At 48.9% G+C, this 20,889-nt stretch overlaps 1 protein-coding gene across 3 annotated transcripts in view; it reads right to left on the bottom strand.

Moving 5' to 3' along the window:
* NET1 (neuroepithelial cell transforming 1) overlaps positions 1 to 20,889 on the bottom strand; it is an 80,398-nt gene that overhangs the window by 4,303 nt on the left and 55,206 nt on the right. The window contains exons 1-8 of one of the 3 annotated variants that reach the window (XM_071734254.1): positions 11,621 to 11,826; positions 6,821 to 6,928; positions 5,880 to 6,047; positions 5,129 to 5,191; positions 4,058 to 4,154; positions 3,491 to 3,567; positions 2,737 to 2,994; positions 1,664 to 1,834 (exon numbers count right to left, since the gene is read on the bottom strand). In XM_071734254.1, coding sequence (XP_071590355.1) covers positions 1,664 to 1,834; positions 2,737 to 2,994; positions 3,491 to 3,567; positions 4,058 to 4,154; positions 5,129 to 5,191; positions 5,880 to 6,047; positions 6,821 to 6,928; positions 11,621 to 11,713 — 1,035 coding nt within the window. In that variant the 5' untranslated portion in view covers positions 11,714 to 11,826. Of the gene's footprint in view, positions 1 to 1,663; positions 1,835 to 2,736; positions 2,995 to 3,490; positions 3,568 to 4,057; positions 4,155 to 5,128; positions 5,192 to 5,879; positions 6,048 to 6,820; positions 6,929 to 7,043; positions 7,140 to 11,620; positions 11,827 to 20,889 lie in introns of those variants that run through there. The other 2 variants (XM_071734255.1, XM_071734253.1) reach the window with 2 other exon arrangements.

Below are 20,889 nucleotides of genomic sequence, written 5' to 3'. Positions count from 1 at the left end.
CCAGTCCAACCCAACCCATCCAGTCCAACCCAACTCATCCACTCCAACCCAACTCATCCAGTCAAGCCCAACTCATCCACTCCAACCCAACCCATCCAGTCAAACCCAACTCATCCAGTCCAACCCAACCCATCCAGTCCAACCCAACTCATCCAGTCCAACCCAACTCATCCAGTCCAACCCAAACCATCCACTCCAACCCAACTCATCCAACCCAACCCAACTCATCCACTCCAACCCAACTCATCCAACCCAACCCAACTCATCCACTCCAACCCAACCCATCCAGTCCAACCCAACCCATCCACTCCAACCCAACCCATCCACTCCAACCCAACTCATCCACTCCAACCCAACTCATCCACTCCAACCCAACTCATCCAGTCCAGCCCAACCCATCCAGTCCAACCCAACTCATCCAGTCCAACCCAACTCATCCACTCCAACCCAACCCATCCAGTCCAACCCAACTCATCCAGTCAAACCCAACTCATCCAGTCAAAACCAACTCATCCAGTCAAACTCAACCCATCCAGTCCAACCCAACTCATCCACTCCAACCCAACCCATCCAGTCCAACCCAACTCATCCAGTCAAACCCAACTCATCCACTCCAACCCAACTCATCCAGTCAAACCCAACCCATCCACTCCAACCCAACTCATCCACTCCAACCCAACTCATCCACTCCAACCCAACCCATCCAGTCCAACCCAACTGCAGGAAGCAGGGAAAACCTCAGCTACCTCAGGTTGTGCCTCCTCAGTACCTCCTCAACCATCTCCCTGTGAATCTGTTCCATTTTCCCACCACCCTCAGCCCCTTGCTGAGTTTTCTGTTGCAGCAATGTAGGGCCCTGGCAGTGGTGGCACTGACCAGGCTGACATCAAGTGGTTTATTATGTAAATTATAATATGTTGTTATATATTTATTATTATTTTAACAACCCTTAAAAGAAAAAGTGGCTTAGAATTCACAGATGGCAAGAAGAAGATGATTGGTAGCAATGTCTTCCCTGACAAATGCTTCATGGGGAATGGATGAATTAATAAAAAAAATCCCAAACAAACCCAACCCCAAAAACCCAAAAGAAAATAAGACAGAAAACAGAAAAAAAAAAAAAAAAAAAGATTTGATGCTTGAAATACTCCAGCAAGCCAGAACAAAAAGGCAGCAAAGCCTTGAGAACAGCAAAGTCTTTCAGTGGTGGGAGATAAACTTCTGGCAGTTCACCCCCAAACCAAACAGACTTTTGCAGGAAAGCTTTTGTTTGGAAGAGCTGAGAGCCAGGGCTCATAAAAGGGAATGTCAGAGCACCTGAAAGTAAACAGCCAGCAGGAAATCCCTCTTGATGGAGTGCCTGGGCATGGAGCACCCTTGCTATGGTAATTTGGGGCTAATTATTTCCCAGCTTCCCAAGGCCAATTGTAAAGTTGTCAGCAGGAAACTTTCCCTTGCACCCTGACAATGCAGGCTGCCATCAGGTGCTCTCTTTTTAAGCAGGAATTCCTGTCTAAAGGAATCCTAAAGGATAGGAGGGCTCCTGGCCCTCCTATTAAAATTACTTAAATTAAAATTAAAATTAAAATTAAATTAAAATACTTTTAATTCCCTCTGAGTTTTCAAACTTGGGAATTAATTCCCATGAAGACAAGGGACTTACATGTCCATTTTTATTCTTCAGCTCCCCATGGCACAGTAAAGCTTTGCTGCCTTCAATCCTTGGGTCCTTCTGCTTCTCATCCAGGTATTCCAGCTTGTCAATGTAGTACTGGCACTCTGACTCCCCCTTCTTCAGGTTGATGTCAGAGAGGACTCCTTGGATGATAGATATCTACAAAAAAACAAGTATTTACAACTCATGAAAGGGTGACTTCTGTTTGGGGACCCCCTCTTTAAGAGCTATTTAAGAACTTCAGGTGATGGAAGCCAAGTGGCTCCACCTCTCTCAGTTTCACAGAGGTTCACAGTCCCAGATTTGTGCCCAGCCACCAAGAAAACCACCCCATGAAAAGGCTGAGGCTTCAAGAAAGCTTTCTGGAGCTCCAGAACAACATGGTTGTGTCAGAACTGCATCCAGGAAATTCCAGAATGTCAGGAAAGGAGCTCTGGAGATGCCCCAGTGCAACCCCCCTGCCCCAGCAGGATCCCCCAGGGCAGCCCACACAGGAACACATCCAGGGGGGTTTGGAAAGGCTCCAGAGAAGGAGACTCCACAACCTCTCTGGGCAGCCTGGGCCAGGGCTCCCTCAGCCTCACACTGAAAAAGATTTTCCTGATATTTATGTGGAACCTCCTGTGCTCCAGCTTGTACCCATTGCCCTTTGTCCTATCCCTGGGAAGAACCTGGCACCTCCTCCTGGCTCTGTCCCTTTATGTATTTATGAACATTAATGAGGTTTCCCCTAATTCTCCTTTTCCAGGCTGCAGACCCCCAGCTCCCTCAGCTTTTCCTCATCATGAGATGTTCTACTCCCTCCATCACCTTGCTGGCCCTGTGCTGGACTCTCTCCAGCACTTCCCTGTCCTTCTGAGGAGCCCAGAACAGGACAAAATATTCCAGTTGTCACCAGGGCAGAGTAGAGGGGGAGAAGAACCTCTCTCAACCCACTGACCACCCCCCTTCTAATACTCCCCAGGTGCCACTGGCCTTTTTGGCCACCAGGACACATTTTTGGCTCATGCTCAGCACCCTCAGGTCCTTTCCCCTTTGCTGCTCTCTCAACTCTTACTTACAGCTTCTTCCAGGATCTGGATATCAGGATGATCTTTGGGAGTGTGCCTGAGGATCTCTTTCAGGAGCAGTGGGTACTTAACCAGGCGACTTCTAGGAATGTCCAGGAAGCTCCAAAGGTCCAATTTCCTGCTAAAAGGAGACTCAAGGCAGCGTTGGAGGAAGTCCTGCACTCTTGGGTCCTGTTTCTTCTGATCCAGAAGGGCTTTGGCTGCCAGCTGATTGCTGCAGTATCCTTTGTAGGCATGGAGTCGTGGTAGCTGCAGGAAAAGAGGACAACATTTAGAAAAAGGAAAAGCAAATCACATGAAACGGGTCCCTCTCTGCCCCTTGCTGTGATGTTTTGCTGGATAAATCAAAAGGGACCAGAATAAAAGGGAGCAGAGCCTCCTGTGTCCACACTCAGCCTTTTGTGAGGAGAACAAGGGCATCCTGCAGGCACTGCCTTTGAAGCTCAGAAGTTTGAGCTTAACAGGGATAACAGGACTGAAATCACATCAGTGTCAAAGGGGCCAGGAGATAGAGACATTTCCAACAGAAATCAGCAAGGAATTGCAGTCCCACCAGCCTGAAGTCCCCAGGGTAAAATCCTGGCCCATTAACTCCTGACAGAATCCCATTGTTTCCAGCCTAGCCCGGATTTCCCTTTCACTCTTTCAGCTCAAGGCTACAAAAGCCCCAGAGCTTTCTGGCTTTCAAGCTTTAAATGTTCTTTAAGCTCTTTTTCAGCCCCTTGCCTGCTGGTTGTGTACTCACCCACTTGACAAGAATGGGCCCGATCTGCTCCACTGTTCCATCTGGTTTGGTTGCTTCTCCTAAACTTGCCAACAAGTCTGGAATTGAGAACACAAAAATAGAAATGGGAACAATGCCCCAGTAAGCTGAGAGAACTGGATCTGGTCAGGCTTGAGAAGAGAAGGCTCAGGGCAGACCTAATTCTGATGTTCCAGTGCTCCAAGGGGGCTCCAAAGGAGATGGAGACTCCCTGTGTACAAGGAGTCTCATGGACAAGGGGCAATGGGCACAAGGTGCTCCTGGGGAGATTCCAATTGGACACAAAAATAAAAATTTTCCCTCTGAGGCCAGTCAGACATTGGAATGGTCTCCCAGGGTGGATTCCCCCACTTTGGGAAGTTTGAAGTCTCAGCTCAATGGGTGCTGGGACATCTCAGCTCAACAATAACACGAGAAGGGTTGGAGCAGCTGATCCAGGAGGTCCCTTCCCAGCTGGAATTCTGTGTTTCTAAGCTGTTCAAACAGGAGAGAGCAGAGAGTTTACCTCCTAGTGAGCAGATGATGTGAAAATGACCCAATGGTTCTTACCTTCATGCAGAGGAATATAAGAATCCAAGTCCCCAAAAATGTGGGCGAGTTCCTCCTCAGACATGATGGAGAGTTTCAGCATGGGGTCATGATAGGCCTGGCCAAGAATGTCAGTGTTCAAATATATTCCCATATAATAGATTCACTTCTATTCACATATAAGCCCAAATGCTGACAGTTTTCATATGAGGGGAGGCATCATGGGAAGTGAAGCCAAGAGGAACAGGAACCCTGACTTTGAGGGGTACAAGATACCTCTCTGTTGGGAGGCACCAAATGCAAAGGACTTTCTCATCAGGGAATTTTCCATCAGGGAATGGGATTCCCCAGCTCAGGAGGACTGGGAAGCACAATTCTTTTTGGGTGGGTTTGTTGCAAGCAAACCAATACTTGCTGCTCACTGTGTCACCTTCCCAGGGCAGCTTTCAAGCTGTGGGCTCTGCCCTGGGGAGACCAGAGCTGGGATCCTGGCTCCAGTTTGGGGCTCCCCAGTTGAGGAGAGACTGGGATCTACTGGAGAGAGGCCAAGGGAGAGGTGGGAGGGTGAGGAAGGGACTTGAGCATCTGTGCTGGGAAGAAAGAGTGAGAGGCCTGGGGCTGTTGAGGCTGGAGAAGAGAAGGCTGAGAGGGGATCTGCTGAATGTCCATCAAGAGCTGAGGGGTGGGGGGCAAGAGGAAGGGGCCAATCTCTTTTTGGGGGTGGCCAGGGAGAGGCCAAGGAAGAATGGGTTGAAGGGAGAAGAGAGGAAGTTCCAGCTCAGCATGAGCAGGAGAAACTTGGTGAGGGTGAGGCTGAGGGAGCCCTGGCCCAGGCTGCCCAGAGAGGTTGTGGAGTCTCCTTCTCTGGAGCCTTTCCAAACCCCCCTGGATGTGTTCCTGTGTGGGCTGCCCTGGGGGATCCTGCTGGGGCAGGGGGGTTGCACTGGGGCATCTCCACACCTCCCTTCCCACCCCTGACATCCTGGGATTCTGGGCCTGCCAAAGCTGATAGGTGATGTTTGCAGGTGGAAAGAAATTTCATTTTTATCTGAAATCAGTTTACTGACTGCAGGGGAAGAAAAGCCCACTCACCTTTCTAGCAAGCTTCAGGTCCTCAATGAGGTCCTGCTCTCCCCTGGACATTTCATAAATTGCCTGTGAAGAAAGGGATAAAGCATGGAGAGTGATTTTTAATCCCAGTCCTCCTCTGAAAGAGCTTTTTTAGCTCACATAATGTACATCCTGTCCCTGCAGCCTGAATAGGGGGTTTTGCCATCTGAATGACTACCTGGGCATGACAACTGCAAGTAAATCTGCCTGCTTTCCCAGCTCTGAGAAAGCAACATTACTTACAACTGTGTGAAAGCTCTGATGCTCACTCACGAGCCAAATTAAATATTAGCCCCTTCTAAATCACAGCTTTTACACAGGCAGGGATGAAAAAAAACCAAAAAAAACCCTCAAACCCCCCCAGAAACTCCAGAGAGGTCAAATCCCAGGCATCTTTAATCAGCTTCTGTGTTGTCCTTAGAAGATTTGTCTGAGAATTACAGGGAAAAGGCAAGCCAGAGCCTTGCTGTTTGGCTCTCAACCAATTGTCAGGAGGTTTCAGAGTTTGGCAGCTCTGAAGGGTCCAAGTGGGGAGACAAACTCCCTGGTGACTCAAGAGAGACAAGCCCACCTTTTCCCATGCCTCATGGGGAAATAAATCTAGTGGCTTAAAAAGGAAGGTGAAGAGGAAGATACAGACACCCAGGGATGCTCAGGAAGGGGATATTTGTCAAAGAAAGAGCCCCAGCCAAGGCCTTGGCTGCTTTTTCCCAGTCAGAAGGGAGAAGTTTACCTCCTGGCGTTTGATTTCTTTGGTGCTCAGAGATTCTTTCATGTTGACATCCAACATTTCAGACCAAAGCACACTGTTTCTTCTTTTGGGAGGTGTGGGAGCAGCAGATCTGCTACATGACTTCTGGGCACAGCCAGGGGATTTGGTGTCACTGCGGAGGGTAAATGACTACAGGGGTTTAAAAGAAAAAAAAAAAAAAAATTAAAAGAAATTTGTAAAACCACCATTTCAGTGTTACCCAGAGCCCTCCCAATGCTTCACCCTCCTGTTTTACAGGGAAAACACACCCAGGGAGATAAAGGAACACTTTTAATAAAGAGTTAATCCCCTGATAGCCCCCCCCAGAGACTTGCAAGCCTGTCCATGTGCAGCTGTGCTTGGGAGGAGGATGGGCAGGTAAAGCTTGGGTTGATTTCTCAGATGTGAGAAAGTAAACAAAGCAGGATCATAATTCTACCTGTAACGGGGTTTATCAGGAGCTCCTTGAACTTTACTCTCCTGATATGCAATCCTGCTTAAAACCTGGACACAGAAGCTCCCTTATCTGTGTGTGTGGGGTGTAGAGTTACTCAGACAACACTTCTCAAATGTTATTGGGCTATGGCTGGGACAGCAAGGTCAGTTCTCACTCAAGCTCATGCTCCAGGACACGTGCATCAAGTACTGGAACAGTGTTATCACTTGATTCTCCCTATCTGCATCAGTTTATTTCTTTATTTCTTATATTCTTTTTTCTGAATCAGTTGTTCTTCAACAACCTCACCCTCTAACAAGCTGCCTCTCAACTCCTGAACTTCAGCCCCAAGCCCCACAGGAATTCTCCTGTCCCCGCGGGAGTCACGCAGGAGGTTTTCAAGGGATGCCTTGAAATCCCAGTGCCTGTTTTTCACCCCACCTTCCCCATTTCTCTACAATTCCAGGCAAATTCTCTATAATTTTACCTGGATGGTTTGCCCAAAGCGTCGAACTGCACCATTTCTGACAGGAGAGATCAAGTTTGCCAGGGATGTGACCCGGGCCAAAGGCCGAACCCGTTTATTGCTTGGCTCCTGGAAAGAAAGGAGAGAACAAATTGTCCTGGCTGAGCCTCCCACTTCATTTCTCAAGCTGCCCAGGCAGGTTTAAAAAAAAAAAAAAACCAAAAAAAAACCAACAAACCCAAACCACGAACCCACTTAAGGAGTGGGAAACCAAAGAGAGTGTGTTGTGAAGTAGCTATTCATCTTGAAAAGGAGAGCAGGGGCTGTAAATATTTGCCTGGACTTTGAGGCTGCAATTAAAAACTGTGGAGACTTTGCCCAGGGTGAAAGTGGTGAGATAAGACACACAAATCAGTCAGGATTCAAAACAGGGCTCCAGCAGTGCCCGTTATGGTTTGAACAGAAATAGACTGAGGCATCCTCCCTCTGCAGAGCAAGTGACTGGCATCTAAAGATGGAGCTGTGATCTGCTTCTCTATTTTATCCTGTCTTCCTCTGTCGAAAAGAATGTGGGGTTTTTTTATTTATTTTTTTTTTTTTTCCATCTTCGTTTTATTTTGGAGAGAAAAGCAGCAGGCAGAGCCCAGGAGAGGCTCAGCAGCTTCTCTAACACATAGCAAAGGACCACATGCTGAACATTCCTGCCAGGGACACGCACACACCAAGTGGATAAAGTTGAAACCCTTCAGTTTCCAAAGCTTCCTCCCCTTTCTGCTCCCTCCCACCCTTTGCAAGTCATCCTGATTTTTTTCTTAGATCTTAAAAGATAAGAGCTTCTGCTTGTCCACACCACTAATCCCTGCAGGGAGCCCAGGGGCAATTTCAATTCTGTCCTGACCAAAAAAGCTGCCAAGAAAAGAGGAAACGCCCCATGGAAAACTCCTGCTGCTGGAGCTCAGATCAGTAAAAAAATCATGCTGGTAACCTTTTATATCACAAATAATTGTGTTGTAAGGATTGTCCAGGAAAAAGTGTGCACAATAGGAGGTTGGGATGGGATGGACTTGGAGCTGAAGGTTAGGAGAAAGGCTCTTCAACATCTGGCAGAGGGTTAGATGTTGACTCATCATGAGGAAGCTTTGGAGAGTGAAGCCTGAGCTGATGGAAGCAGCTTTTTTTTTTTTGCTTTTTTTTTTTTTTTTTTTGAGCTCATCTCAGCAGAAATTGAACCAGAGCTTTATTAAGTATTTTTGGTTAATAACAGTGAAGCCTCTCCTCTTACTTTTCAGAAGGCTGACAGGCAAAAACTGCTTAGGACAAGCTCCCCCTGGTCTCTTATTGCCAGATAAAGGTGCCCCGAATCGTGGAAGGGCAGAAGTGACAAATGCAAAAAATAAAATAAATGAAAAAAAAAAAAGAAGGAAGACACAGAATTCCAGTCATAAGACTGAGGAAGCATAAAAGCTACGTATGTGAGATCTGATTTCAGCAACATGACCCGAGGAGTGGCCCCTCTGTCTGCCTCCACGCAGCCTTAAGCAAGAGGAGGGTGAGCTCACACTGAATTAAGCCTTCAAAGTCGTGGGGGGAGGTTAGGAGGAACATGAAAAGAAACATTTTTGGAGTGATGAAGAACAGAAAGACCTCTTGGCACAGGACAAAGCCGGGCTTGAAGCGTTTGGGTGATCTCAGAACTACAAAAAAAGGGGGAAAAGCTCAAAGAAAACTCCCTCAGCCCTGGGCCCCCAGCTGGGTTTAGGTGCAGCACTGGGAACACTGCAGTCACTTTTTTTTTTTCCTTTTTTTTTTTTTTTTCTCCTTTTGCTAACCGTGAGCCACTGCACTTCAGACACAGCCTGTCAGGAAAAGGATTGTGCAGAAAGCTGGAAAATTGGGCTGAAAGGAGCAGGAAATTTTAATTCGTGACAGATGTTTCTGAGCGGGGGGAAAAGGAGAGGTGATTTACTTCTAGATTTACTTACCCATCTACCAGAAAAAAGCCAAGAGAAGCTGGAGAAGCTGCAGGAATGCAAGAGGGAAAGATACAGACACGAGCCACCCGCAGCTCTGTCAAGGGCAGCTTTATAAATAGAACAGGGAAGAAAAATGTGACACTGAAAACGAAGGGCAAGAAACCTCAGTGCTTTAGGGTGCTTGTAGGGGCTTTCACAGCTCACTTGGGAAAGGATCAAACTCCAAGGCCTTTTTCCAGACCTGGGCTCCAGTGATAACACTGTCTGTGCCCTGTGTGAGTGCCTTTCCTGCTCATCTGTGCTGGGCTGAAGGGACAGATGCAGATGCAGCAGGGCTGGCAGGAGGCATTCCTGCCACTCCGGTTGGGACAGGAGGTACAAAGGGGCTCCCTGTTGCAAGAGGGTTATAAATCACCCCTTTTGGGAGTGGTGGACATACCCAGGGACCTGCAAAGAGAAGGCTGGAAAGGAAAAGAGCTGCTCTCTTCAAGGAGAGGGAGCAGGGCTCCCTCCCCTGCTCAGTGGAGGGAGGAATTCTGCGAGGCTCGGCAGGACCAGAGGGTTTTCTGGACCAGAGGGTTTTCTGTACGTGCCCTGTGCTCCCCTGGGGTGTGTGGCTGGACAGAAAAACTTCTGTAGGCTCTGAAGTCTGCTTAACCATTTCCCCTCTCTTGGAAAGGCACAAATCCCACTTTGCTGTCTCGCCAGTGCTCTCAGACAAAAAAAAAATTTAAAAAAAACCCAAAACAACAAGAAAACCCAACACCCGCATCTGTGGCTGCCAAACGCCGCATCTGTTTCTTCTTCTCCACCCTTCCAAGTGGATTGTTTGATCCCAGACAGAGCAAGGGGGGAAAAAAAGAATAATAATAAAAAAAAACAAACCCTTTCCTTTGAAACCACCTCACCTTCTTCTCTCAGATCTGCATTTCAGCCTGGGGTCATGGACTCCACTTACAGTCAAACCCAACCCCGGGTGTAAGCTGAGCCCCAGCACAGTTCATACGTCGGATAATTTTGGCTCAGTGCTGGGCTGGTGTTTTTTTTTTTTTTCCAGTCCTGTCCCTGCAAACAATGATTACCCTGTCTCCACTCTGTATTACTTACAGAAGCCCAGCTTAGCATGAAGCCTGTAAAGTTTCTATAACCATCTCATGGTCTTAAGCATTACAGCACCCACAGATAATTAAAACCCCAGCCAGTTCCACAGCTCCCTTGCATCCCTCCAGATTTATTCTTCTTTTTCCCCACTCTTCATGGAAATGTATCCTAAAAACACACAAAAAGCTAAATTTGCACCTCAGCTGACAGACCAGGGCTTCACACTGGTGGATTTTTAGCTGCTAAGTGCAAGGTTAAGCCCTGAAGATTGTGAATTGTGGCACCTTGCTGCTGGGAAGAAAAGCAGGTTGGATTTTTGAGCAGCAAACCTTCTCCTCTAGCAGCACAGCAGGCCTGAAACCAGGTAATAATTAGTGGGTTTTGCAAGGATCATTTACTAGAGAGCAATGTCCTAAAAGGCACACTCAGCCAGGGTGACAAATGGAACAACCACGCGCAGCAAAACTCCCCCTGCTAAGCCCAAAAAAAAAAAAAAAAAAAGGGATTTTCGTCACCACCCTGAATAATTCCTGCCAGAGATCATCACCACCTGACCCTCTGAATTTCAGATTCACATGCAAGGAGCTTGCCAAACCTTCAGGGCTGTTCTGAAGATCACCCCGAGGCCACAACCTGGGCTCCAGGTCGGGATGGAGGTGACCACCTGGGATTTTCTGAAATTCAACACTTCTGTCCTCGCCCAAAGGGAGGTGGAAATCTGTCCTCAGGCTCCTCTGATAACAACTCAGAACCTGGCACTGTTATGACTCAAACCCAGACCCCAAGTTTCACTTCAGATCCTCAGCCTGCTGCTCATCCCCGAGAAAAAAAATCCCATATTTGAAGAATTCGAGGCAAATTTGGTCTCCCTTGCAGAGCTCTGGTTTCTGTTACTTCTCTCTCAGCATCTGGTTTCCCTTTTGCACAATGAGATTGCCCAAGTTTGGCTGTTTCAGAGCCAGGATTTTAAGAGGTTGGCGACTCAGATCGGAGCCCTCAAACCTCAGAGCTGTCTGGAGCTGTGGTTATTTATGGGTTTTTTTTTTTTTTTTTTTTTTTTTTGGTGGTGTTTTCCATCTCATCTCACCACTAATCTGGGCAATAAAACCCTGCCCAGGGCAGTGGGTCCCTACCTGCTGAACTTTTGCCTTCTGTGGCACTCAGCATCTCCCAGCAATGCAATTACTTCATCTGCATAACAACAGATGATAAAAATAACAATACTTCAAAAAAAAAAAAAAACGAAAAAAACCCCCACCAAACCCAAAAAACCCACCTCAAATCACACAACACCAAACCACCCTCAAAACCCGAACCAACTTCCACGACAGGGTTTTTTTTTTTTTGGGGAGGGGGAGGGGGTTTATGCGGCGACCAAACGCCCTAAATAGGAAAAATCCTGTCAGTGGAAAAGACAGCACAGAGCAAAAGGCTTTTTTTCCTTTTTTTTTTTGTTTTTTTTTTTTGTTTTAAATGGAAATCCCACTGGGAGGAGTGAGGGCAGGTGAGGCACCGAGCTCCCTGATCCCACTCCTTCGGGGGTTGGAAATAAATGATTCAACAATATTGTGATTTTTACACAGTTTTTTCTTTAAAATCATTCCCTACCCCTCACTCTGAGGCCACCTCACCCACCTCACCTCCTCCCCTCAGGCGCAGAGAGCGGGAAAGCTTCGAATGTGAGGAAAAGCCCCAACACACCCAAACCCCCTCCTTTTAACCCTTTTTTTTTTTTTTTTCTCCTCACCTCCTGCTCCCTGAAGGACTGGTTCTGCGCGTCGATCACCCGGATAGTCCTTTTGATGGGCAGCAGCCCCCCCAGTTCGTCGTGAGCCACCATGGCCGAGCTTCCCGGCTTCTTTCCTTCTCTTCCCCTTCCCTCCCCCCCCCAAAACCCCAAACTCTTTCCCTTCTCCTCCCGCACGGCCACCGCCTCACTCCGCGCTCATCCCCGCTCTGACACCGCCGCGCCCCGCGCTCCGAACTCACACCGGGGGGGCGGAGCTACGACCCAAACCACGCCCCTATAACACTAAACCACGCCCCCAACAGAATCAACCCCTACGCATCCACCACTAAACCACGCCCATTAACCATAAAACCACGCCCACCCCGCATTAAACTCCGCGCATCGGCACGAAGCCACGCCCATTCAGCAGTAATCGATACCAACGCTAAACCACGCCCACCGCTCTCCTGAGCCCCGCCCCTCATATATAAGCCCCCCTCCCCCTCCTTCCCTCCCTGCCCTGAGGTGAGGCTCCTGTCAGCGCTCAGCCCCGGCTCTGGCCTCCTCCTGAGGAGCCCCCAAATAATAACAATAAGGAATAAAAATGCCTCCCGGAATTATCCTGAGGAGGACACGGAGGTGATGGGAGGAGCGGGGCTGCTCTGGATGGAGCCAGGCTGAGAGAGTTGGGGGTGTTGAGGCTGGAGAAGAGAAGGATCCCATGGGGAGACCTTAGAGCACCTTCCAGTGCCTGAAGGGGCTCCAGGAAAGCTGGGGAGGGACTTGGGACAAGGGCCTGGAGGGATGGGACCCTGCGAGGGGGAAGGGTTTCCAGCTGGGAGAGGGGAGATGGAGAGGAGATCTTGGGCAGGGAGGGAGGGAGGGAGGGAGGGAGGAATTGTTTGGGGTGAGGGTGCTGAGCTTTAGAACCAGGTTGCCCAGGAAAAGAGTCTCTGCCCCATCCCTGGCAGTGTTCAAAGCCAGGTTGGATGGGGCTTGGAGCAATCTGGGAGGGAGGTGTCCCTGCCCATGGCAGGGGGGTTGGAATGAGCTGAGCTTTCAGTTCTCTTCCAACCCAAACCATTCCAGGATTCTGTTTCTTGGGGAGGGAGGGAGGGAGAAATTGTTTGGGGTGAGGGTGCTGAGCCCCTGGGTGCCCAGGTTGCCCCCAGAAGCTGTGGCTGCCCCATCTGCTCTGCTCTTGGGAGACCCCCAGCTCCAATCCTGCCTCCAGGTCTGGTGTCCCCAGCAGAAGAAGGACATGGATCTGTTGGGATGAGTCCAGAGGAGGCCACAAAGATGATCCAGAGGCTGGAGCAGCTCTGCCATGAGGAGAGGCTGAGGAGCTGGGAGTGTTGAGACTCCAGGGGGACCTTAGAGCTGCCCCCCAATCCCTGAAGGGAACCTCCAGGAAGGCTGCAGAGGGACTTTTCAGAAGAGTGTCCAGTGCTAGGAGAAGGGGAAATGGTTTGAAAGTGCAGGAGAAGAGGTTCAGCCTGGAGCTTAGGAAGAAGTTCTTCAGGAGGAGGGTGCTGAGACTCTGGAACAGATTGCCCAGAGAAGTTGTGGCTGCCCCCTCCCTGGAGGTGTTCAAGGCCAGGTTGGATGAGGCTTGGAGCAACCTGGGCTGGTGGGAGGTGTCCCTGCCTATGGACAGATGATCTTGAAGGTTTTTTCCAACCCAACCCATTCCATGATTCCACAAAAAAATGGGACTTCTGAGAATTTTTGCTTCGATGCAGGAACCTCCTGGGGTGGCAGGGACTGTTCCATCTCCCCCTACAAAGCAGTGTGAAAAACGCTGGGTTTCTGCAATTTGTGCTGAGAAGAGACACGGCCAAACGTATGTTTTGGCTTTCAGGGATATTCCCCTGTTTGTTTGGTTTTTTTTCTGGCATTCACAGCCCCAAATCCAAGTGTGGTGGTGGGGAAGGGCTCCTCCTGACAGCAGCTCCCATTACTGCTGCTGAAGCATAAATCATTTAGTGCTGTGAGCTGTTTTTTCTTACCAGCCTCAACCCTCCTTGCTCCAAAAAAAAATAAAATAAAATAAATAAATGAATTCTTGTCTAGACCTGTGCTTTTAAGTCTGCTTCCAGCTTTCAAGGTTGTGCTGGCACTGCTCTGTTAGCCAGGGGCTGGGCTGAACCTCTTCCCCCAACATCTTCTAAGAGGGATGCCTGCCCCAGCAAGCCTGCTTGGAGATGCAAAGGATTTGTATTTTTTTTTTTTTTTTTTTTTTGTGTGTTTTGTTTGTTTGTTCAAGTCATATTATTCCTGGCACTGCTCCAAATCTCCGAAATGAAAGGTTCTTTTGTGCTGGTAAAAATAAACCCAGTTTATTTAGCAAAAGGAGGGAGCCTACCTGTGCTAACAAACCCTCTCCTGGGTGGGGATTGTTTTGGAGGTGTCCTGGAGGGTTCCCCCTTCCCCCCACAAGCTGATTCCTGGTTGCAGAGGGTTTGCAAGAGGCTTTTTCAGAGGAATGAGCAGGAGGAAAATCCTGCTGTCCCCTCCCCTGGATATTTGGGGTTGGTTTGTTTGTTGCTTGTTTTTTTTTATTTTTAAAGCTTTGTTGGCTTCTCTCCCCTGGTGAGCTGCTCTCAGCAAATCTGAGCCTGGTTAACCTCTGCAACTCAAACCCAGGACATTTCAGATCATCTGTGCCAGGGTTCTCAGAAATTCAGGAAACAGAGAGTTTCTGTACCCTCACTGGAAGGACAGGCTGTGACCCTTGCAGATCTGGGTAATTCTTTATGGGATCAACCATTTGGAAAGCCAACAAAAGACCAGAGGGATGATGACTCCTGGCAAACCCTTCACTGAGTTTGATTTTTTTTTTTTTTTTTTTTTTTTGGGGGGGGGACGACTACAAATCATTCCCCATTTTTCCTACAGCCTGAGATGAAAAGTTTGTTAAACCTGGGACTAGAGATTTAGGAATGCTTCTCAAACCTGAGAGAACATCTCTTTCCAGTGAGATGGAGACTTGCCACGCAGGGTCACCCAAAAATAAGAGATGAACACCCAAGAGGTGAGAGAGAAGGCACAAAGAGGAGTCAGGTACCACAAAAGTGGCATTTAAATGCTCCTTGGGAGGACCAGAACGTGCTGTCCTGGCTTGTCCTGGGTCTTGAAGCACTTTATGCCATGCAAAGTGTCTCCTGTGACCTAAGTGTGGAACAATCCTTTGCTTTCCTGAGCCCTGGGGGGAAGGATCTGCTGGAGGTGATTCAGCAGGAGATCCCTGTGTGACACCTTGGGAGGCTGAGGAGCTGGTGGTGATGCAAAGCTCAGCTGAGGCAGCTCCTGATGTCATCTGGGAGAAGTGTAAAGCTCTGGGGTGCTGCAATCCTGCTCCTTGGCTGAGTCCTGCCACGTGCAAAGGGCCTTGTGCTCTGCACAACTGCCCTCCCTTTCCAGCAAGGGGGTGGGGAAGGCCTTAAAGGAACAAAAAAATCCCCAAACAAGCAGTTCCCAGCTCCCCTGGTAGCAGATGTGCTGATTTCTGTCTGCCTGTTGTGTCTCTACAGATCACCAAGCTCCATTTTGAGGAGAAATCCATTGGAAATGGACTCAACGTGCAGGGGGGGGCAAGAAATCTGGAGAAGGCTGAAGGCAGCACGAGTGGGAGGTGATCTTGCAGAAGTGAAATAACCATTCCCCAGGCCTGGGGTGTCCCCTCCTCTGTGCTCAGCATGGCCCTGGAGCAGCCTCTGCCCTCCTTACGACACAGGCAGGGTGAGGAGTGTTGGTAAAGTTCATGGCAATCCCAAAGAAAAACAGAGGCTGGGGTGAAAACAGCTCTGAGGAGAAGGATTTGTAGGGGTGAGAAGGTTGCAGTCGAGGCAGCAAGTTGGGTTGGCAGCCAAGAAACCAACCTGCATCAAAAAAAGTGTGGCCAGCAGGTCAAGGGGGTTCTTCCCCCCCTGCTCTACTCTTCTGAGATTCCATCTGGAGGATTGTGGCTGGTTCTGGAGTCTCCCAACACAAGAAGGATGTGGAGCTCTTGGAGTGAGTCCACAGGAAGGCCATAAAGATGAGCAGAGGGCTGGAGCAGCTCTGCTCTGAAGATGAGCTGAGAGAATTGGGGTTGTTGAGCCTGGGGAAAAGGAGGATTTGAGGACATCTTAGGGAGGCCTTGAGTTCTGGAAGAGGGGCTACAAAATGCTGGAGAGGGATTTTTGAGGAGGGGATGGAGTGGACAAGGGGAATGGGTTAAAACTTGGAGAGAAAGGGGAGATTGAGGTTGGAGATGGGGAGGAAATTCTGGAATTTGAGGGTGGGGAGAGCCTGGCCCAGGTTTCCCAAGGAAGTTGTGGCTGCCCCATCCCTGGCAGTGTCTCAGGTCAGGTTGGATGGGGCTTGGAGCCCCCTGGGCTGGTGGGAGGTGTCCCTGCCCATGGAAAGGGGTTGGGACTGGGTGAGCTTTGAGGTCCCTTCCAACCCAAACCATTCCATGATTCTATGAAAATATGGTTTTGGGGTGCCCAGGAAAAGAGTCTCTGCCCCATCCCTGGCAGTGTTCAAAGCCAGGTTGGATGGGGCTTGGAGCAATCTGGGAGGGAGGTGTCCCTGCCCATGGCAGGGGGGTTGGAATGAGCTGAGCTTTCAGTTCTCTTCCAACCCAAACCATTCCAGGATTCTGTTTCTTGGGGAGGGAGGGAGAAATTGTTTGGGGTGAGGGTGCTGAGCCCCTGGGTGCCCAGGTTGCCCCCAGAAGCTGTGGTTGCCCCATCCCTGGAGGTGTTGAAGGTTGGATGGGGCTTGGAGCCCCCTGGGCTGGTGGGAGGTGTCCCTGCCCGTGGAAAGAGGTTGGGACTGGGTGAGCTTTGAGGTCCCTTCCAACCCAACCCATTCCATGATTCTGTGATTGCAATGCAAACACCACTCCAGTGGGCAAACAACCCCCAGCAAGGCTGTGGTGCTTGGGAACCCTCTGATGAAAGCCAAAACAAACGGAAAGAAAAAAAAGAATTGTTCCTTGTGTGGCAGAAGCCACCAAGCCAGACTTACAGCCTTTTACCCTTTCCATCTGGCAGCAGAGTCCCCAGCTTCCCTGTAATTCAGGACATCTCCTCCTACCCAAACCCATCTCCTTTTGTCTTTTCAGTGTCCCCTTACCACTCTAACCTGGTAAAAATAAAACTTCCAACCTCCTCTCTGCCTTTCCCGTGCCCACTGGGCAGGGATCAGCCCGTGCTGGGGCAGCTCCAGGAGAATGCAGCCTGGCTGGTGGCTGAGGGATGGGTGACAGACCAGTTCTTCCTGCTCTCCTGCCAGTGGGTATTAATAACATTCCACCCCTGTGCTCAACTGGGGATTTTCACTTCTAGGAGGAAAATACCTCGGTGACTCCTTCTATCAAACGAGGGAGCCAGGAGGAGTTCAAGTGACAGAGGAGTCCAGCAGCCCTCATTGTTTTACTCTTATTTTTAGCTTGGGTTTTTCATTTCCAGGGAGAAGGGAGGAGTGTTGGGACAGGGAGCTGTTTGCCTTAAAGTCCTGGGCTGCCTCATACCTGTGACATTCCTCCTGCAAGTTATTCTGGGGAGGGCTGCTACTAAATAAAAATGCTCTCCGGGGTATTATTGACATGGCATTTTGTTATTTCAGCCCCAAAGCATCACCAAATAAATTTTAGATGAACAAACGATGAATTCCTAAGAAAACATCCATCCAAATTCCAGGGTACCATTCCAGACTGATGTAAGTTTTCATGGTTAAAAATACTCAAGTTGTTTTAAGCGACACGTGGCATCTGGCTAGTGCCAGGGGTTGCCAAGTCTGGCATGCAGGAATGCTCCCCCAACAGCTGAAAATGTCCCCCAGCACCTGTGGCCAGGGTGCCACAACTTGATCCTTGTCCCTTCTCCTGACAGAGCTCAAGGAAATCCCGGGTGAGAGTGGCAGAGAGAGCTCGAGTGAAAAAACCCTGGCTTGTGCTTTTCAGCTTTTCAGCTTCCCTTTGGTGGGGAAGAATCACCACAGCATCCTCAGGATCTTCACAGCTGAAGTTTGGATGGCTCACACAGCCCTGACCAGCAGGCAGGACACTTCTGAGGTGCTTTATTTTCCACCAAACTCTGCCAGGAGTTTTGCCAGCGACCAAAGCTCTTGGTTTGCCACTGTCTGGAGAGGAGAAGACTTGAGCTGGTGAGTTAGCAGAGCCTGGAGGCAGGGGGGGGGGGGGGGGGATATTCCTCAGTGGGCAGTTTTCCCAGTTTTCCCAGGTTCCTGGATGCCTGTAATCTGCCTGACATCTGGATTCAGTTTCTTCAAAGAAAGAACCTGCGAGGTTTTAATCCCTTTGGCGGCTCCGAGTCTCGGTGAAAGCGAAAGCATCCCCTGCACTCAGAGCATACTCATTCCCGTTGTTGTGCCTCCACTTTGTGAAATCCTGTTTACTAGGAACTGAAATCCACCTCAGAACTTCATTTTGCAGCTATTTTGAGTGTGCTATATATAGAGGAAGAGGCAGAGTTACACCAGAACTGGAGTAAATAAGATCTCCACGGGCAAATCTTCGTTTCCCGTAGATGGACCCGGGGCACTCAGACCCCCTCTGCCATACACAAAGTTGTTTACTGTCCATGAGCTGTGTTGAACATTCCACTCCCAGATATTTATATTCAGAGCCAAATTCAGAGCTGGATTCTGGAAAATGAGCAAAAAGCAGGCTATGACCCATCAAGAGGCTATTGGATCATCTGGAAGGTTGAGGAGCCGGTCTGGAATCCAGCATTAATTTTGGATGGTGGGAGGTCACTGGAATCAGCTGCCACACAACTCCATTATCAAAAAAAAAAACCAAAAAAACCCTCTTCAATTCACATTGCAGATGTATTTTGTACTGAGATTCAACCTCTATAAGGAATTGTAGAAAAAAAGTCAACCTGAGAAGACCAAAAATGACTTGGATCAATGCTGAAATGCAGCACCAGGCAGCTCCATGCTGAGGTTCACAGCAAGGGCCCAGTGAAAAGTGGGGATTCTGGATCAATCTCCTTGTTTAAAAGAAAAACTTGCAAGACAGGCAGAAGGGTCAGCTCACAGGAGAGAAAGAAGGGTCTAGGATCCTCAGCAGAAACAGAGAAGATCATTTTATTGGCAGAGAAAAAGGCAAAATTCAGTTTCAGCAAAAAATGTGTACATGTGTTCTTGACTTGTGAGATGGTTTCAGCTTTGTGGACAGAGAAGATCAGAGAATCATGGAAAGGTTTGGGTTGGAAGGGACCTCAAAGCTCATCCAGTCCCAACCCCTGCATGGGCAGGGACACCTCCCACCAGCCCAGGGGGCTCCAAGCCCCATCCAACCTGACCTGAGACACTGCCAGGGATGGGGCAGCCACAACTTCCTTGGACAACCTGGGCCAGGCTCTCCCCACCCTCAAATTCCAGAATTTCCTCCCCATCTCCAACCTCAATCTCCCCTTTCTCTCCAAGTTTTAACCCATTTCCCTTCTCCTCTCCCTACCCCCCCGTGTCCAAAGCCCTCCCCCAGCTTTCTTGGAGCCCCTTCAGATATTGGGAGGTTGCTCTGAGCTCACCTGGGAGCCTCCTCTTCTCCAGGCTGAACAACCCCAATCCCTCAGCCTGGCTTCCCAGGGAGGTGCTCAGCCCTCTGAGCATTTGAGTGGCTCTGCTCTGGACACCTTCCAGGAGCTCTGTGTCCTTCTGCTCTTGGGGACTCCACAACTGGACACAGAGCTCCAGGTGGGGTCTCAGCAGAGCAGAGCAGAGGGGGGACCTCTGCACCAAACCAGTTACCTCAAACCATCCCTGAATTGACCATCTGTGTGCTCAGGCCAGAAAAGCAATTTCCATGTTATGAATATAAATGCAACACCAGAGGATGTGGACCCTCCAGCCTCCTGCTTTAATTAAACACAACATCTGCTCTACCAACAGAGTAATGGAGTGAGAAGCTGCAGTTGATTTCAGCTCCCTCACCTGCTCAGGTGCCAAAGGTTGTTTTTTTGGAGTTGCCCGTGCCAGAGATGTTCATTTGGATCAAAGTCTGTTTCCAAATACAAATTTGTAACTTATGCAGGGGCACGTTCCTGCATGAATCAGACACGCCAATAAAATTCCCATAAAAGTCTTCCAGAGCTGTTGTGTCTTTGGGAGGGGGAAGGGAGGGTTTTTATTGGAGGGAAGGACTGGGTTTTGTTGTTTCTTTAATGCTTGTGGATATATATTCTCAAGGAAGGAGTTACTGCTGCAGTTGTGTGTGATTTAGGGATGACCTTCAGGCTGTGTTATCCCTGCCTGGAACTGAGCTGCATGAGGGGACTCTGACCATGGAAAGACATCTGATGGTTTCAGATGAGCTGAACCATCAAGAATGCAGACACAAGGATTCCCTCTTCCCTCTCCTCTTTTTAATTTTTTTTTCTCCCTAAGTAATTTTTTTACATAAAAAAAAAACCAAAACAAACAAACAAAAAAAAACCAAAAACCCAACATGCAGTGTTTATCTGCCTGCCCTGGAAAGGCTGTTGCTGTCAGCTTTATCTTCACAGTCCTCTGCTGCCAACATTTGTATAAATCAAGGGCTTGTTCAGGCTGAGGAATATTCACAGAATTAGCCCCAGAAAGGTGAGTAAAGCTTTGAGAGGACACAACATGAAGGTTCATAAAAAGGGTCCTGACTCTCTGAAAGGATCCTTCCTCTCTGAAACCCCTCTTCCTCAGACTTTACAAGGACATCCCATAACCACAGCAAACACCATCCAGACCAGACATGATTCTTCTTCCACATTACTCAGCCTGGCTTCATTTTGCCTGGGGTAAAACACCCCATTGCTTCCCTCTCATACACTGAAAAAGTATTTATCTGGTTGCTAACAAACACAGAGCTCTGCAGACCTTCCAGAAACCACAGTGCTGCTTCCTCCTCTGAGTCAGTCCCCACCTTACCATAACTGAGGGGGGGTTAAGGTGGAACTGGTTCACGTGTGGTGACTTCATAGCAAGTTACTGATAAACCTACCTGAAATGGAAAAAAAAACCCAACCCAACCCAAACTGGGGAGTTTTAAAGCATTAACATCTGCTTTGGAAAGAAATTCCTGCCCTTGATTTTTTCTGCAGGGTCTCTCCCTTCTATCTTAACACGATCAACAGTTCATGTTGGAGTACAGCTCCAGACATGATCTGAGGAGAAAATATCTTCTTTTTCCCCAAAGGAGTGTGTTTTGGCACGAAGAGAAGAGGAGGCTCAGCACTGAAGGAAGTGGCTGTTCAGGTCTCAGGTTGTAACTGATATTCTGGTGATGTTTGGAG

The sequence above is a fragment of the Heliangelus exortis genome, chromosome 1 (assembly GCF_036169615.1).
Source record: "Heliangelus exortis chromosome 1, bHelExo1.hap1, whole genome shotgun sequence".
Lineage (NCBI taxonomy): Eukaryota > Metazoa > Chordata > Aves > Apodiformes > Trochilidae > Heliangelus > Heliangelus exortis.
This window is presented reverse-complemented; position numbering and strand designations above follow the sequence as displayed.